This window comes from Lycium barbarum, chromosome 9 (assembly GCF_019175385.1).
Source record: "Lycium barbarum isolate Lr01 chromosome 9, ASM1917538v2, whole genome shotgun sequence".
Classification (NCBI taxonomy): Eukaryota; Viridiplantae; Streptophyta; class Magnoliopsida; order Solanales; family Solanaceae; genus Lycium; species Lycium barbarum.
In genome coordinates, this window is record NC_083345.1 from 120,499,920 (window position 1) to 120,520,039 (window position 20,120).

Sequence of the window (20,120 nt, forward strand, 5' to 3'; positions counted from 1 at the left end):
AAATTGCATAAAAGGATTATCAATTTTTGTCCAATTTCTAGTCATAGAGGTGAAGACATGGCAAAGGCTATTAGTAAGTGTTTGCAGGAGTGGGGGTTACAAAAGATTTTCACTGTTACAGTTGACAATGCTAGTTCAAATGATGTGACAGTGAAAGAGTTGTCTAAGCAATTAACTAAATGGGGGACCAATCTTATGACTGGTACTCACCTTCACGTGAGGTGTATGGCTCATATTATAAATCTTGTTGTTCAAGATGGTATAAAAGAATCAATTGAGTCTATTGAAAGAGTTAGGCAAACAGTGAGATACATTAGGCAGTCTTCTGCTAGGTGGGGGAAGTTTCATGAATGTTGTGAAGATGTAAATCTTGTTAAGAAATCTTTATGCTTAGATGTTCCCACAAGGTGAAACTCCACCTACTTGATGTTGAATAGGGCTATTGAATATGAGAGTGCAATTTCAGATTATGCCGATCGTGATATTGGCTTGTCACATCATCTTGAGTTTATTGATACTATCGATGGAAGTCCTGCAGGTACACTTTTGAATAGTGATTGGGAGAGTGTAAAAAGAATTGCAAAATTTCTTGAAATGTTTTTCAAGCTTACTGAGAAGGTTCTGGATCAATTTATGTTACATCAAATTTTCATTTTCTTGAAATTTGCCAAGTTGCTGTTTACTTAACAAAATTGACATCACATGAAGATATTGTTTTGGGTGAAATGGCAAAGACGATGAAGCTGAAATTTGATAAATATTAGGGTGCTCCAGAAAAAATGAATAAGATGATTTTTATATCATGTGTTTTGGACCCTCGCTATAAATTTAATTCTCTTAGTTTTGGACTTAAAAAGATGTTTGGGGACAAAGGGCAAGGTATAGAAAAAGATGTGCTAAAGTACATGACTTCATTGTTTAATGAGTATGTGAAGAACGATTCAAAAGATAAAGGTAGTCAACTTTCTTCAATAGAAGTGGCAACTTCTAGTTCACGGCTCGAACCTATAGGAGAATTTGGTGACTTCTATGAGGAATTATTTAGACATACATCTGGAAGTGGAGGTGCAGATTCTAAGTCAGAGTTAGAAAAATATCTTGCAGAAGATATTGAAATTGGAAGACAAGATTTTAAAATATTGCTTTGGTGGGAAGTTAACTCACCTAGATTCCCCATTCTTTCTGAGATGGCTCGAGATGTGTTAGCTATTCCTATTTCAAGTGTGGCATCCGAATGTGCTTTTAGTACTGGAGGGCGCGTTCTTGATTCGTTTAGGAGTTCATTAACTCCTAAATTGGTACAAGCTCTAGTGTGCCTTCAAGATTGGATTCGGAGTGAACCAACGCCCGTAAGTATTGAGGAAGATTTAGATACCCTCGAGCAACTTGAAAAAGGTAAGACAAGAACCTTGTATTGATGTAAAATTATAAATAATTTATTTAATATTATTGTTGCTTGACTTGTTAATATAATTCTCTTTAGATATGGCCAATCTTGGAAAAGAACCTTCTGTTGATGACATGTAGAAGTGTAGATTGTTAAGACATGAAACTTTGGTAAGTTAATTATTCAACTCCTATCTTGGATATTACTTTGTGATATTGTTTGTAGTTCCTTTTCTCTTTAGGAAGAGAATATGTTACTTTTTTCTTAATCTTTCCAGTGTTGTAGACATTAAGCCATCAACTGATACTTTCTGTGTTTCTATGTTAATTAGGTTTAACCATGCCTCAATTTTGTGGTCCTAAAGCTCGATCACCTGTTTGGGATCACTATGAAAAGCTTGAAGAAAATGATGATGGATGGTGCACCATGCAGTGCATTAATTGTGGTTTTTGTTTTGTTGACTTGACTAGAACTATTAGGACTATGTTTGGATTAATTTTCAGGTTCTTTGACAATTTAACTGTTGTTTTTTATTTTCTGAAATTCTGATGGTGCTAGACAAATTATTGCTAACTACAACACCACTTGCATTAGCTACTTTCAGTTTTGAAGTTATTAATATGGAATGGTAACTTATCTTTTATTTGGTGCTAATATGTTTTCAAATGTTGATGGCAGCCTAGCCTTATTAGACTGTATACTTGTGCATTGCTAGATTTTTGGTGTTGTGGTGCTGCATTTTTATGAGATTAAATGGAAGGAGAAATTTACTACATGTTTCCTTTTAGAATGTCATAAGCTTGTTTATTCATGGAGTTGAAGAGAACTGGAAAGCAGAGTAGAAATATTCATACAATTACAGAGAAGCAAATGTCATAGTAAAGAAGGATGCTCCAGGACTGCCTGAAGGTGTTTTGAATATCATATCTGGTTTTGGTCCCACAACTGGTGCTGCAGTCTGTAGTCATATGGATGTGGATAAGGTACACTTTTTAGTTATTTTTCTTCATTCCTTTCTGTGTGAAGATCTCAAATTCTTGGCTTTTCAGCTTTTACTTCTTCATATGGTGGAAATCGTTTTGGTTTGAAAGATCCCTCATTTGATATTATTAGTATTATTTCAAAAAGAGTGTGAAGAAATCTCACCACTTGCTTTCTTCTGCAACTTTTTGAAAAGATGGACAGATATTAGTTACATCATCAGATTCTCTTTTCCCTCTCCTGATATCCTTTTAAAAGGTCTTTCAACTTAAACTATATCTTTTGAACTGTAGTGTCTTAGGAACTTCTTTCAATGAATTCAATTTTCATTTTCCAATCTCTTCTTTAATGCACCTAAGTAGCTTATTCAAGTCTAATGAGTAAGATAAGTGATGACTTGAACTATCTATTCATACCTATCTTTAGTTTGCATTTGGAAGTAGATACCAGTATATTGCACTGGATTGGCCACTGATTCACTTTTGTTTGCCCCCTTGGCTTATAATAGCATGACTGTCACCTTTTTCTTTTAATTAGAATCCAATAAGCTTTGTTTCATTGATGTAAATTGTAGATCCAAATATGATATTAGTTTGTTGATGCCAGCTTGTAGTGTGTTTAATTTATAATTCCAATTTTATAGCCTAATGATGATGACAAGTCTCAAAACACGTTTATTGAATTGATATATGTGAACTGATCTAATATTATGCTCTTTGTTTTAAAATATCTTCATAATTATTAGCATATCTGTAGGATATTAATATAATATTCAGAATCTATAGCTTTTACTTTAGAAAAGGATGGAATATATCATCAGCTGCCTAACCGTATATCCACAGTTTTCTCTAATGTTAAGGTACATATATTTTCACTTTAATGGACATGACTTTCAACATCAACGTCCATATACTGTCATAAGTAACAAATTGTACAATTGTCAGGATGATATGTTGATTGCACTGGATGGGATTTTTGGTCCAGTGCAGTCAATCTTAAAATTTAAGTATGTCTGAACGACCGAATATATATTGTTAGCAAGTTTTCAGATCTACTTATATTTATGATATGAATTTGTTCATTACAGGGATGTTGATGAAGTGAATTTGTTCATTACAGTATCACGTGTCATGGTTGCATGGCAGCCTATTGGCATTACAATGGGTGTTTATGATATGTGTCACAGGTAACAATACATAAGCTCATCAATTTTTATTCATCATAAAATATATGTTAGTTCTTTTAAGCTCTTTACCACCATATGGCTGACTGTAATATTTTGTATGAACTTTCTATAATCCCTTCTTTTTTTTGTTGTGTGAAATCTTAACGGTTAAACCGATAACCGAACCGATAACATACAACAACCGATTAACCGATAACCCATTAACCGATATTTTAACGGTTCTTTAACGGTTTAATATGTCTACAAACCGATAACCAATAAGTTAAACCGATAATTTTGAAACTCGAACCGAACCGACCGATATGCAGCCCTAATCATGATTACAAGACAAGTACAAGTTAATTCACGAAAATCATGGGTTTCTTAGCCAACTATATTATGTTCATGTTTTTGGGAGTTGCACGAATTACCGAGAAGGCTCAGATAGCCTGAAACTATGTAGCCACCATAGGACAAGGATCGCTCCGCCCAGATAGGACGATACCTTAATTTTACACTGAATGGATCCATCAGGCACGATACCATCTTATACCCTGGCAAGGTATGAGGGCTCTGCTGGTCGCGGCGAGGACCAGACTCCACGTACCCACGTGGTGATATCACATGTCGGTTTATGAAATGCTCTCCCTACTTATCATGTTTTACTTATGTTATATATATATGTACTCATGCTCATTCTCATGTTCATGTCCAAGTTTTCAGTTTCAGTTCTTATCATGTGATTCCTTGTCCCATGTTATTTCTTTCAGTTGCTTTACATACCAGTACATTCAATGTACTGGCGTCCCCTTTTATTGCCTGGGGGCCTGCATTTCACGATGCAGATACTGATATACAGGACGACACATCTGCTCAGTAAGACAGCATTCGTATCAGCTTATTGGTGAGCCCCATCTCATTCGGGGTTTAGTCAACTTTTGTTTTATGATTAGTTATGCATCTAAGGTATGCCGGGGGCCTTGTCCCAACAAGTATGTTTTCCAGTCAGACTCGTGATAGAGGTTTCATAGACTAGACAGGTCAGTTATGTTATGTCAGACATTCAGAGTCGTATAGCCATTTTTGGCTCATTCATGTTATTTCCGCACTCATGTTTAAACAAGTATTTTATTAAGTATTATGACTTATTACGTTTTATAAAGGCTCATCATGCATTCACGTTACATTCCGCTCATGTTATGTCTCATGATGATTCAGCAAGCCATGTGGTTCGCTCGGTCACATGCAGTAAGGCACCGAGTATTGTGTTTCGCCCAGGCCATGGTTCGGGGCGTGACACTACCTAAATCGGGAGTTGTACCTATTGACTACCTAAACTACCCTGAATTTATACCACATAAGCACCTTTTGGCCTTTTTTTAATTACACTTGGGCGCGTGTATATATGCCCAGATGACGTGTAATTTAGCTCCACTTAATGCCTCCCACGTGGAAAATAAAATCCACGTGGTTTTTTTTTTTTAAAAAAAATGGGTTCCTAATGTAAATGGGCTACCACTAACCTAATTCCCATTTTTTCTCTCTCCCCGAGTCGTCTCTCTCTCACCGCGACAACATCGACGGTGAGTATCACCGTCGATTAAAGGTGTTTTGAGGATAATATCTTACGTGTAAGTATCTTAAACCTTTGTATCTCTCTAGATTAGTTGTTAATCGAGTTCATAATGGTTGTTTAAGGTTGCTAGGGTTTTACTTTTTGAGATTAGTTTAGTTTTTTTGGTGTTTGTTTAGTATTCCGTCCCTTTCCGTTACCATATTTGTAGTGTAGTAGTCGTTTCCTGGTGGTGAGTGGGATTAGAAAGTTAGTATATTTCGTCCCTTTCCGTTACTATATTTGTAGAAAGTTAGGTTTTTAATTCCAGATTTGGGGTTATGTGTTTGAGAATATTCCCTGATCCATTTCTGTAAAATATGCCTTAAAAGTGTGCCCTTTTGGTAATTTTGTTTAAATTAAATCATTTATTGATTTTTTTCCAGGTTTACCTTACTAATTGACCATGGAGGAGGTCATATTTACACACATTCACTACGGTGGGACCTTTGTAGAAAATCCTGACCCTAATTACCATTCCTTTTTAGTGCCAATCATCAGGTATATTGAGAAAGCTACTTTTCCCTAATGGAATTGCTTTATTATACTAGAGAATTAGGCTATTTATCAGTTAATGGTTTTTTTTACCAAGATGCAAATACTAGAGAATTCAATGTTATTGAGTCTGACAGACATCTACTGGACCTAATAAAAGACCTAAAAAATGAGGACCCCTTTCATGTATATGTCCTTCATTCATTGGATACTGCCTTGGCTGAAACTGATGGGCCTGTTGGTCTCTTAAAAGGCCCAGAAGTTTCTGCTAGTCCAACTAGGTCATCAAAAGGGGTTGGGGCTGCTGATAACTTAGACAAAAAGGGTGTTGGGACTTCTGCTGATAACCTAGATCATGAGGGTGTTTGGTCTGCTTATGATAGCCTAGATCAGGAGGGTGTTGGGGTTACTCTTGAGTTTGTATATGGGGCTGAAGCATCTAATATATCTGATTGTGTGAGTAGTGATTCAGATCTAGAAGAAATACCACCAGAAGATGGGTCAGATATAGATGAGGAGTTGAGAGCTATTAGACAAGAAAGAAGAAGTACACAAAAAAAAAAAGAAAAAAAAAACTGCTGCAACTCAAGAAATTTCAGTTGGAGAGGCTGGTGGTATAGATAGAGGGTTTGAGGATATTGGGAAAAATAAGTCTAACAAATATGCTGGGAAATTGGGTGGAGATGAGGAATATATTGGTAGCTCTGACTGTTGGAGTGAAGACAATGAAGAACAGCTTGATGTAGATGCTGTAAGGGGGGTAGATTTACCTTCTAGAAGGAAAAGCAAAAAAGTTAGGTATGATGAAGATTGTGAGGTGACTGTTTTTGAGCTTGGAATGGTTTTTGATGGTGTAACACAATTTAGAAAGGCTCTAGCAGACTATGCTGTAGAATATAGGAGGCAGTTGAAGGTAAGACCAAATGATAGCCATAGGGTGAGGGCTAAGTGTAAAAATACCAAGTGTAAATGAGTGTTGGCAGCTAAGCTTGATAAGGACACAGGTGATTACCTATCATCCCATTCATAAGTGTATTCCTTTGAACAAAAACAAGATGTGCACTTCTAAGCTAATAGCAAGGAAGTTCAAGGACAAAATTATTTCTCAACCTTACATAAGGATATGAGAAATTTAGGAATTGGTAAGGGACAAGCTTGGTCTTTATGTTGGTAGGATTGTTTGCCACATGGAAAAACAGAGGGTTATGATAGAAAATATGGGTGACTGGAATCTGGAATTTTCCAGATTATGTGACTATGCTGACATGATCAAGCAAACCAATCCAGGAAGTAGTTGTTGGGTTAAAATTGATAAGGAGACTGAACCTGGGAAATTTTTTTTTGTGTACTTCTATGTGTGCTTCCAGGCATTTAAGCAAGGCTGATTGGATGGGTGCAGAAAAATAATAGGATTCGATGGTTGTTTTCTGAAATGAGCTTGTAAGGGTGAGCTATTGGTAGCTGTGGGCAAGAATGGGAACAACCAAATGTATCCTATTGCCTGGGCAGTGGTGGATACAGAGACTAAACATAGCTGGAATTGGTTCATAAAGTACTTGATTATTGATCTGAATTTGGGAAATGGTGAAGAGTTGACTGTAATGTCAGACATGCAAAAGGTACCATTTCTGTTCCATTTAATTAAAATTTCAGTTTAGTAGAGGACATTTCAGTATGTTTAACTTCTTTTTTTTTTTTGGTACTTTGCACACTTTTGGAAGGGACTTATTCCTGTCTTATTGGAGCTGCTGCCAAATGCTGAGACAAGGAGATGTGCTAGACATGTTTGGAGTAATTAGTACAAAGAGTGGAGAGGAGAAGAAAGAAGGAAGCAGTTTTGGAGATGCTCTAAGGCTAGCTTTGAAGTCAAGTTTAAAGAGGAGATGGATAAAATGGCCAAATTGGGTAAGCTCAAGATAATGGAGGATTCTATGCATTATGAGCCTTTTACTTTTTGTAGGGCATATTTCAAGTTTCATTCCAAGTGTGATGTTGTGGAAAATAACATGTGTGAGACTTTTAATTCTTGGATCTTAGCTGCTAGACATAAATCTATTATCACCATGTTAGAGGAAATTAGGCATAAAATGATGAATAGGCATGTAGACATAATCAAATTTGCTGAAACTTGGATTGATGATATTGCCCCTATGGCAAGAAGAATATTGGAAGAGAACAAGGAGTTGTCTAATAGGTGTCATGTTCAATGGAATGGGGTTCATGGTTTTGAAATTAGAGATGGTGGGTTCACATTTGTTGTCCACTTGGATAAGAAATATTGTGACTGTAGGCTGCGACTGTTAAGGGGTGTTCCTTGCCCTCATGCTGATTGTGCTTATTATTACTTGAATCAAGATCCTGATGCACATGTAGAGCATTGGTATAGGAAGGAAACATTTCTTAAGACTTATAACCACTTCATCCAAACTATTACCAATATGAGGATGTGGCCTAAGACTACAAACCCATCAATAGAGCCTCCAGTGCCAAGAAAAATGCCTGGGAGACCAAAGAAGAAAAGAATGAAGGATAAAGATGAGCCAAAGAAATATGGAAAATTGTCAAAGAAGTGTGTGAAGATGACTTGTTCATTGTGCAAACAAGTTGGCCATAACAAGACTGCCTGTGGAAGAAGAGTAAGTACAATTGAATTTGTCATATTCTTAACTTTAGTTTGTTACATATAAGTCTCTAATTTTCATCCCATTGTTTCTGTTTGGTAGCATGGAATGGGTGGTCCTTCTCAACCAATACCCTCAACTGAAAGGCAAGGTGGTCAATCTCAACCAACTCCACCAACTCAATCCAGCTCTGTTTGCAGTGACACAAGATCTGTTCCAAGAGATTCCCAAACTGTTGCTCCAACACCAGCAGTAAGTATATCTTGTAAAAGTTATTTACATCTTCATTTAAATTGTACAATTTATACACTTTGGATCATTTATATTTTTAATTGTGTAATATAATCGAGTCCTGCATATCCAACTGCTAGTTCACAATCAAGCTCAATTTGTGGTGACACAAGGGCTGTGCCAGTAGCTCCACAAAAGAGGGCTCAAGTTGGAGCTGGCAGGGGAAGGGGCAGAAAAAAATTCACAAATGCAAGAGGGGTACCATTTGTGAGTGCAAGAGAAGACTCTTCTTCAGGTCAATTGCCACCATTATCAGGCCACAAAAGGGCATATACTACTGCTGGTTTTGCTGCAGCTACTGGAAATAAAAGTAGGCCTACAACTGGTTTTGGTGTATACTCTAATCCTGTTACTGGAGCACAAGTCTTTAATGTAAGGTCACTTTATGATTTGCCTTTATCTTTGTTCAACACAATTCACTTTATGATTTGCCTTTGTCTTTAATGTTTCACATTTTAATTGAAGCCTGGTACAACAAGTGAGAGGGTTCTACATGGTGCAACAAAGTTGAAGAGTGCTTCACCAACAAATATTGATATTGGTTATAAAGCTCGTGGACTGAAATGGCAAGGAAAAGATGCAATGACCACATCACAACTATCCCGATTAAGAGCCAACAAGAGAAACCAAAAGGCTGGATCAGAAGCAACCAGATCTTCAGCAGATGGAAGCTCCAACAAGTAGTTAATGTAGGAAATTTGTCACATTTAAGTCTCTAAAACAATGTCTTTAGTATATGTAAACTGCAGCAGTGCTGTCTAGCTAGACTAATTATTATGCATTACTGTTGTGCCAATGACATTAGCAATGGTACTTTTCGATTAGTGCTAATCAAATTTGTGCCAATGCTACTCTTCAATTTATGCCACTGAGTCAAACATGCACGGGGCAGATCAATAGGATTGGAATAGGTGCCATTGGAGTATAGGCAGTCGTGGCAGTTGTGCCATTTGAAGACAATAAATTTCCTCAAAATGCTCAACAACCAAATAAATGGGACGGTTAGAGTCAAATACAACCGATTAGCCCATAAATCAAACACCACATCGGGTGAATTCAATTCACTTCATTGAATTCACCCCATCCCACTTAATCTAATCCACTTAATCTTCCATTTCAACTATCTATAAAACCCACTAACTCCATCCCCATTCTCTTCATCTCATTCAAATTATCCCATTCACTTGTTAAAACAAGTTCATTCAACCTCAAAAATGTTGGCATATTTCAAGAAGAAATTAACACGGTCATACGTAGAAAGTGATGATTTCGTACGTTTAATTTATCATCCATGTTTCATTTGCTATTTTTATTGCAATAGTTTAGTAATTTTTCATGTTTTTTTTTGCAGGTGCTTCCTACTAATATTCTTGATGTTCTACCAACCACAAAAACTCATGCCGTTGTTGCTTATGGAGAAAAACGTTACACTATGACCTACAAAATTGGAAAACATGCGCGCCTCTGTCTCGGGTGGAAAGACTTTCTGGAATCCGAGCAATTGACAGAGGGAGATACACTCTGTATTTGGGTCTGCGAGTGTAAGTGCCGGGAGGGCATAGGATTCGATGTTCAAAAGAAGAAAGAGGAAGAGGTCATAGTTGTTGACTAGGTCTCTATTTTCTTTTCTATGTATGATGCTAGCATTTTAATGAACAATTGCTATGTTTCTTTGCTGATTTATATTCATGTCATATTTGCGACTAATTCACAACGCCAAACACAAGCCAAGTAATTTACAAAATCTAATAACCAAAACATTACTACAAACATAGAAGAAAATCTTTGTAGGAACATTACAAACAATAACTAGGAAACAATTAGACTACCCAACGATAATTTTTGCAAGTAAAAAACATAGAACAACAACGACAAGTCTGTTGAATTTGGTTTTTGCACAGTCCCTCTCTTCCTTAATTTCCTTCAATTTTTGTTTCAATGAATCATACTTGCCTCCAAGTTCCTTCATTTTATATTTCAATGTATCTCTCTCTTCTTCAACCTCTTTAAGCTTCTCCTTTAAAAGCTCAACCTCTGGAGATGGATCAATCCATTTAAAATAGCCACATCCACCCTTATCCTACATAAAAGTAAAAGAAAATTATGAACACAAAAAATCCGAAAAAATGGCCGAAAATGAAATTTCCAAAAATCAAAATTTTAAAATAGGTACTCACTTTTGGCATCTTGCAACCAAAGAATCTACGACCTGGGTTGTTAACTGTTCTCGAAGTTCTTACATTACAAGAATTACCACAATTACAAATAACATTTTCATCTACAATCCCTGAATTTTGTGACATTGCTATGAAATAAGAGACAATACAGCCAGCAACAACTTCAAATCGAGAAACAAGGACGAAAAAAAATGAACTGAAACAAAAGAGGGAAACGGGGGAGAAAGGAGGAGAAATGGGAGAGAGAAACGACTGAGAATGGAGGAGAAGGAGAGATTTTGGGGTTATTAAAAAGGAAGGGTACGTTAGAGTTGTCATATCAGTAACAACACAACCCTTCACGCACCCATTTTGCGTGCAGCACATACGAGCTGCCATGTAGGCAAAAAGTGCTTATGTGGTATAAATTCAGGATAGTTTAGGTAGTCAATAGGTACAACTCCCGGTTTAGGTAGCCACGAGGAAAATTTGGTAAAGTTTAGGGGGCTATCTATGACTTTTGCCTTAATAATTTGTGCATATGGCTTCCTTAAGACAAACTCAGGATCCCAAAGGAAACAATGGGTGTTATAGGGGTTTTCCGAGGTCATCCTCAACCTCTCCCCCTCGCCATAGCTGACCACCACGGCTAGGTTAGCTACCATACGCCGAGAGCTTTCAGAGAAAGAGCTTTTTTAAGAGAACAAATTTGTAACTTCAGACATAGACTTTTGAAACTTTGACTGTGTGCATCTGAAGTTAATTCTGAAATAGCTAAACTTACAAAAATTTATAAACTTCGACCATACATACCTTAAATAGGGATCCCAAAATTGGTTTTCAACTATCTATGCACATACCCCATGTATTAGCTCTAATGAATGTCACAACAATAGGAATTGCAGGAAAATAAGTACCATCACGAGTTCAGCCAAATCCGTAAACTACACTCTAGTTGTGCTCCGGGACGAAAGTGGGCCATTGTGATCAGGGAGTCCCGTGTGGAAGGGAAATATATCTATCACATCAAAGTTCAAATATCACATCTACTTCTTTTAAATTATTGCATTCTAAATTAATAACTTGTACATATTCAATAGATTCCTTAAGACAAATTCAGGATTTGAAGCAAAGCTACTATGTTTAGTCTGTTTCAACTCGTTATACCCAACATCATATATGGCATATTTAAGACCACAAAATTCAAAGGACATTTTGATAAATTACACACATCTTTAGTTTATGACCCACAAGATTCAAGAGTTTTCTTTATTTTCTTAAACTTCATGCCGATCAAAACTAACACAAACAAATGAAACAGAGAGAGTATAAGTTGTACTCCATCCATTTTAATTTGTTTGTTTTACTCTTCTTTTTAGTCTGTTTAAAATAGAATGTATCTTTTCCTTTTTTGGAAACTCTATAATTCCAAGTTTTCACATGGCATGTTTAAAAACATGACCACAAAATTAAAGGACATTTTGGTACATTCTATACATCTTTAGTTTAAGACCACAAAAATTCAAAAGTCTTTTTTGTTTTCTTAAACTCTGTGCCGAGTCAAACTTAACACAAACAAAATTCAGTCCAAGCTCATTGGGTTTTACCTCATCCTCCTGTGCTTGATCATTGATTCTAAGCTGTTCGGGCGATAACTCGGGTTCTTCAGCACCCAATTGCAGTTCTTCCAGCTTTGTCCAAACATCATCATCATGCAAACCAGACCCCTCAACTTTCTCTTTTGATATAACAGACCCCTCAACAACTTTCTCTACACTACTATCACCACTTAACTTTTCTTCCACACAAGAATTCAAAACACACACTTCTGGTTTCTTCTCCAAGTTACCATTATAAGCACGTCGATTCTTGGATACCCTTTTTGAATTCCTACGATTTCGATGAGGGGGCTTTTGGTCTTTTTGAATAATGGGTTCTTCATCTTCTACAGTTGATACTATTACAGGCGAAAAGTCTTCATTTTTATGTGACCCTTCTGAGTTAAATATATGAGGTTTTTGATCTTTTGGACTAAACTCTGAATTGGGTTCTTGATTTTTTGACCCTTGTGGATTAAAAATTGAATCTTGATGAGGTTTTTGATCTTTTGGACTAAACTCTGAAATGGGTTCTTGATTTTTACCTGAATTTTGATGATCGGAGTGACGACGAGAATGATTATGAGTTGATGATTTTGATCCTTTTTTGTGGCTTCCTCCTCTTGAACTGGACATGGCTTATAGTAAAAGCACAATTGGACAACGACTGTTGGACTCAGTAACGAATTTGGAATTAGTGCAATGGTTCTTGAGTGAGCTCAAAAGGCGGTTGATATTTATAGCTTTTTTTAGCGTGGCAGTTACGCAAACAGTTGAGGAAAACGGCGGTTGTCGATGTCAGCTAGTACTTGACACATATTTCTCTTACCAATTTACATGGTTACTCAAAATTGTCCTTCTATATTTAAACTGAATTTTAACGATTAATGTTCAAAAACACGTCTAAACTATTCCTTTTTTAGAGTTTTACCTCAATTAACCAACCTAAAGTATCACTCCCTTTATATTAATTATTAAAACACGTTTTCATGCTGAGTTGGTCACCACGCACCAGTTTCAGGTGGAAACAAATATCTAGTCGACTCAGTACGACGTGATTCCATACAAACAGAGTGATAATTTAGGTAGGTAAATGAAACAATGAATAGTTGAGGCATGAACTCCCGAAAAAGTGGTAGTTTATGTGTGTTTTTGACCATTAACTCATAATTTAATGATACACTTTATGTTGTTAATCTATTTAATAAAAGATATCATCTTTCCTATTTAAAAATACTTTAACATATATAATTTATTACCCACAAAAATTTAAGGTTTGTTTTAAACTCCATATTCAATCAAACATGATGAAATAAATTGAGACGGAGGATTAATTAAAAAAAATTAGGTTATTTCTATATAATTTATTTAGGAATCTTTTCATGATAAAAAATGCCCGAACGAGCCAATTTTTGGACCACTTGTTAGTATTTAGCCGGTGTTTTGAATTACAATTGAGAAGTAAACACATTTTAAAGACAGAATAATACTTGAATAAAAATACTTCTGTCTAAAACACCAAACAACTCCAACAAATGTATTGGAGTTCGAAAAATTCCTAGAATGGGATTTTAAACTCCATCATTTTATAGTTCCTCTTTTAAACTCTAGGACACTGTTCTAAGTTCATACAAGCCTTGCTGTAAAAGAAATTATCTACAACTGAAAATTCAAATTTAAACGATTGGAATTCTAGAACTCTATTATGGAGTTTAACAAAAATCATAGAGTTCGAACTTATAAAGTTGAACTCAAATTCCGTGAATTTGAATTGATAAGAATCGATATTTTTCCTAAAATCGAAACTCGTTGAATTTTTCCTCAAGTTTCAACTGCATAATTCATAACTACCTTGCTTTATCTTGCTTCGCTAATCCTTCAGACTCGAACCACATGACACAACTTCTCATCTGCAAGCTCTTTCAAAAAAATCAATTAATTACTAATAAAGATGAATATAAATATTTTTGAGCCTGAGAGTCCACCGAAAAAAGCTTCTCTACCAACAAAAGGTAAGGGTAGGGGTAAGATCTGCGTACACCTCACCTTCCCCAGACCCCACTTGTGAATTATATTGGATACGTTGTTTGTTGTTGTAAAGATGAATATTAAGGGGTCTTTAATTGAATGCCTTTGCATATTGAGGTGTCTTTTGCTCTGTCAAAAACCTCAACTCACATACATTGGACCAGTAACGGGCTGCAGCTGAGCAAGAATCTTTGAAAGAAAAAAAAAATCTAATGGCATTTCCATTTAATAACATGTAAAACAAATAATTCTCTGTACAAACAGATTTTTACACAATCGTTATAGAAGCTTACAAATTAACACCCTTTGATTCATATTCTTTTTTTCCTTTTCACTGTACAGTTGATCCAATAATCGACGTTAAATTCAATAGCTGAATCCAAGGCCACAAACTTTCGAGGATCAAGATTTAAGGGAACAGTCCACTTGACCAATGCTAATCTGTACGTGGATCCAGCATTTAGACGTCGTAGGTTCTAAGTTGAAAATGCAGATTTTGAAATATACATAAGATTTGAGTGAGAAGCAGAACTCGCGGATTGTATTCTGGATCCGCCACTGCAAATAATAATGGAAGTAAAAGGCAGTTCACTGTGCTTCAATTAGCTCTTGCTGCCAATCAATGTGGGGGTAACAGATACAAGACCAATAAGGAATAGGGTAGCTATAGAGTTGAAGTCATAAAGATCACCAACTGATTGTAACTCACCAAGAGCCAATCCAGCCTGTAAATAGCAAAAGGACAGTTTTTAATCCTTGATTAGTAAAGAAAATTCGGAAACAGCCTCTTTAACTCATAAAGGTAGGGGTAAGATTTGCATACATCCTACCCTCCCTACACCCCACCTATGGGATCACACTGGGTATGTTGTCGTCGTCGTTGTTGGTTAGTAAAGACAATTGCTAAGATTTAATATCACGAATAATCTAGACTTAGAATTGTGTCCCAAACTTGCTTCCCACATGGGCTGAACGAACTATAATCATGTATTTCATTGGCACTTAGTCTATATTAAGAAGATGAACCTTGGGCCGATCAACCGCAAAAGATAGCTCATGTTGAGGATCACCCGAAACTAAACAAAGAGAGAAGAACCAATGTGGTAGATTTGACACTCCCAGCACGCCCTCAACTACAATTTTGGTGTGTGCAATATAACATGCGGATCCAACATTGAGTAAACTTCAACCGATTGTCGTACCACATTAAAAAGATGGACACTGGTCCTAACTCAACCCCAATAACTCAAGCCCAAAAACTATCTCATTAGGTGGTGATTATCTAGGACAATACAAGGAGACAAATTAATTTCCTCAAACCCATGTGGACCACTTAAAACTCCTTTATGAGGTTGACACACAATTTAACATGGTCGTAGAGGAGGAAGAGGTTCTAGGTTGGAGTTTTCCCCATTACCCAAACAAAAAAAGAATTTTCACGTGCTTAGCCCTTAAAAAAGAATCAGACTCAGATATGAAGAAACGTGTCGAAGACATTATTAAGTAAACAAACGTATGCTCTTTTCACCAATTCAGCTCTTAGATGAGATGGTCATACAGTTCAACTATAAAAAGAATTAAATCAAGAGATAAATACCCTGACAGTAACATAAGTGGCAGGAATGACCCCAACGACTGTTCCCAAGAGGAATATATGGTGAGGCACACCCACAATTGGCGAAGCAACGTTGATAAATGTATTTGGCAGTGTCGGTGTGACTCTCAAGAACAGCATGTAGTTCGGCAGCCGCTCACGCCTTTTAGCCACCTGATGGACCACGGAGATTTTACTACAACAGTTATGTTCATGAAAAAAAGATGGAATGACTTTTGACATTTTTGGCCCATTGGTCAAAATTAATAATGGAAGGTAGCCGAAATATACAAAACCTATCCACTGATTATCTATATTATATGTATATTACGATGTATATTCATACTTAATATACAAAACCTGTACATTTGTTGCTATTTTGTAAATTAGGTCACCGAAAGGCATTGGATTGTAATTATCTCAATAAGCTGAAAATCACCTGAGCCTGGAAGAATGTTAACTTATCAGGCCAGAGTGAAAACACAAGGGGCCTCCCAATCAATTTATAGAAAATAGCAAGAAGATGCACCAGTAGTAGCAGTGAAAACGACTAGCGCTACGCCTTTGAAGATTCCAAAGAGAGAACCAGCAAGCAACGACATGAAAATAGTTCCGGGTATCATAAAAGTCTGCATAAAAAAGTAGACCGGACAGTACCACACGAGAACTTGAACTGTGTAGTCACTTGTATAGTCTTCCAAGTGATTCCTACAGAATATCCACAGCCAAATAATTACGACTTATATGATGCCAATCTCCAGGAATTAGGACCAACATCTATAAATTTGTAGATTTATATGCATGTGGATGGACTTGTTAGCATGTTCAACTATACATTCTCATGAATAAATTCCAAATGATCATTAGAGAAATTTTATCACCGTAAATTTATAAGATTTAGTCGTTGTTAAACGATTGTGCCATCTTTGGGATACAGCTTAAGCACTACATTTCTACTGACTTCTTTCCTTACAAACCTGAGAAATTCACTTTTTCGCTTGCTAACAAATAAAAGTGATGAGTAAATTCACTTTCGTCTCTACTACTATTTCCATTTCTCAACAAAACCTCCACAATACACAGAAAAAAAAATGTCAACAAATGAAGAGGGTAATGCATAAATGTCTTGCATCCATTTGGAAATGCTCTCATCTGCACGGCTTAATAATGTTAATGGTCCGTCTTTTGCATCTGTCTGTTCACATAAAACATGACGGACAGGGGATTTCAGCAACTTATTCTAGTCATTTCTTATTCTATTAACAATTATAAGCATCTTGGAATCATTGAGATGCCCCAATCATCGCAAAGTAAAACAGAGAGTAAGGCATAGTCACATTTGACTCCGAAATTTGTCCTTCACACTGTTATACCATAGCTTAACACATTTAGTCTTCCTACTCTAACCTAAGCTATCAACTAATCCTACATCCAATCTCAGTGCTAAATTAATACACTAAACACCCAAAAACATTTTTTAATAGCCTCGAAAAGAGACTATGGTTGAAATTGCAGTATTTTGAGCAGCATTTTTTTTCCACCTGAGCATTTAGCTCAATCTAGCTTCGGGCCCAGAACTTACAAGATACCTTATGTAAAAGTCCAGCTTTTTACAAATCAAGATGATGTCCATTGTACAAAATAAGCAAACAAAAGGCAATAAACAACTCTTCCTTTAAAAAAAGGAGGGTGAAGAAAAGAAAAAAGGAGCCAAAAGACAACATGTTGAGGATTGCACCATTTACACAATACCAACAATTAGGCATGAATAGCAAACTAGTTAAGGTCAGCTATATGAATGCTTTATCATTTCATCAAGCTTTCAAACAACTCATCGCAGTGACGAAGCCAGATATTTCACTACTAAGGAGATTCAAAATATAAAAAAACAAACACACAAAGAAGCCAAGGAGATTCGACATCTACAATATATACATAAAAAATTGACATAAATAGCCGCCCACTAAAATTATAGCAACAAATGTATACTATCAATGTATAATATACAAAAAATATACATTTTTGATACATAATAGTGTATATTTTTTGTATATTTGACTAAAAAAAAAGGGCAGCCCGGTGCACTAAGCTCCCGCTATGCGCGGGGTCCGGGGAAGGGCCGGACCACAAGGGTCTATTGTACGCAGTCTTACCTTGCATTTCTGCAAGAGGTTGTTTCCACGGCTCGAACCCGTGACCTCCTAGTCACATGGCAGCAACTTTACCAGTTACGCCAAGGCTCCCCTTCGTATATTTGACTAGCGAATGTAAATATTTTTGACCGTCCGGCCAAATGTGTAACATGCAACAATAACATACCTAGTGTAATCCCACAAGTCAGGCCTAGGGAGGGTGGTATCTACGCAGCCTTAGCCCTACACAACAATGACATTGTATACATAAAATATAATTTTTCAACAAAAGAGTTTGGACAAACGCCTTGCGCCCCTGGCACCCCTAGCTCAAAAAAACCACTTTCAAACTACAACAATAAGCAGGATGATACTATTACCACACAAATCCAAAATGATTTTTTTTCATGCTAAAATAACCAACAACAACACAACAACAGCATACCCAGTGAAATCTCACAATGTGAGGTCTGGGGAAGGTAAAGTATACACGGGAAAGTAGGGAGGCCATTACCGAAAGACCATTGGCTCAAGAGAAAGCATGACAAGAAAGGGTCAGATAAGGACAACAATTCAAAGCAGTATGAAAATGAAATAACGAAAGGGAAAAGACCATGATAAAACAGTCTGAAAAAAGGAGCACTAGCTACCACAGATAAATAAGATAATCGAAGTACAAGAACCAACAATTCATGCTAAATAACCATAACAAAAAAAAAAAAAAAAAAAAAAAATTGCATTAACAGTTGGCTAAAATAGAGACAGGGAAAAATTACTTGAGTATTTGAAGATCTTGAAGAGTTCTAGGAAGCTTAAGAAAGCTATAAGAAACTCAAAACGACACCACTTGCTATACAAATCTCCCAAAATGACAATGGAAACTTTGCTGATTTAATTACAGAAATGCCATTAACATTAATTTCAGTTTTCAAACTAGTAGTTGCCATTGTAGATGATGTTCCAACCTCTCCCTCCATTAAACAATAATTAGTTTTAAAACCCAACAAATTATTTAACCAATTTCTTCACAAAGATTAATATTTTCAAAAAAAAAATTGTAACAATTTTCACAAACCCAACAAATTATTGAACTAATTTCTTAACAAAGATTAATTTTGTCGACATATTAATAATAATTTCAAAAACCCAACAAATTTTGAGGCAATTTCTTCATAATTTAAAATAATTTCACAAACCCAACTAAGTGTTGAATCAATTTATTGGAAAAAAAAACGTTAACTTTGAGACAGTTTACAATATTAGTACAAACCCAACAATTCTTGAACCCAACAAAAAGTATTTTGTAAAAATGGAGAGAGAGGGAAGGAAATTACTCTATCAATAAGTCTATAATTGTCCACATTAATTGCTCAATTAAATGAAAAAGGCATTTAAGAACAAATTAAGAACATCACATTAATTTGTATGATGTTAGAAACCAATACGGATGATGTGGTATTCATTTAATTTGATAACTGGTAACCTTTTATGCTATAACAGTTGTTTTGCCCTCAGCATCTCCAGTTCCTTAGTTATTCTTCTATTCTATTCTTTTTTTGTTTTTTTTGGTAGGGATCCTTTCATTCATGTATTCATGTTTATCTACATACCATTCTTTACGAATTGTTTTTACTCATTATTTTCTCTTTTCCGTGAAAGCAATGATGAGGTAAATTCTCCGTTTTCTCCCTTTTTTTTGTTGGAACTTTGAGAATATTTTTGTGATCATTGTATGATATTATTTTAAATAATCGGTTCTTTTTTCCATTTCTTAGTAGATCTTTATTGATATGTTCTTGCTTTCGAATATTTTTGTTTGTACATATTGCAAGGTATGATCTGGAAAGCTAATGAGTAGGTCTACGTTTTTTGGATGCTCAGGAGGTGCTATATCATCAGGTTCCTATAGTCGAATTTCAGTATTTTTTAGTATGTACTTTCTTTATTCTATAGTAATGATCGAGATCGGTATTTTATAGTTAATTCAAGCATTTTCCGGACACTCACTTTCTTTATTCTGTAGTTATAATTTTTTTTACCTTTTATTATTTTGGGTATTG

At 35.9% G+C, this 20,120-nt stretch overlaps 1 protein-coding gene and 1 pseudogene across 2 annotated transcripts; both read right to left on the bottom strand.

Moving 5' to 3' along the window:
* Positions 1–10,259: 10,259 nt before the first annotated feature.
* LOC132609702 (uncharacterized) lies at positions 10,260–13,077 on the bottom strand. Of its 2 annotated transcripts, XM_060323813.1 has the most exons (3): positions 12,316–13,077; positions 11,626–11,726; positions 10,260–10,632 (listed from the first exon to the last, which is right to left on the bottom strand). In XM_060323813.1, the coding sequence occupies exons 1-2, from the start codon at positions 12,940–12,942 to the stop codon at positions 11,628–11,630; spliced, it is 726 nt and encodes a 241-aa protein (XP_060179796.1). In that variant the 5' UTR covers positions 12,943–13,077; the 3' UTR covers positions 10,260–10,632; positions 11,626–11,627. The 2 variants fall into 2 exon arrangements, with proteins under 2 accessions (XP_060179796.1, XP_060179795.1); XM_060323812.1 differs by lacking the exon at positions 11,626–11,726 and having other exon boundaries at positions 12,316–13,057.
* Positions 13,078–14,534: 1,457 nt separating this feature from the next.
* On the bottom strand, positions 14,535–19,534 carry LOC132609705 (uncharacterized membrane protein At4g09580-like; annotated as a pseudogene).
* Between the last annotated feature and the right edge of the window lie 586 nt (positions 19,535–20,120).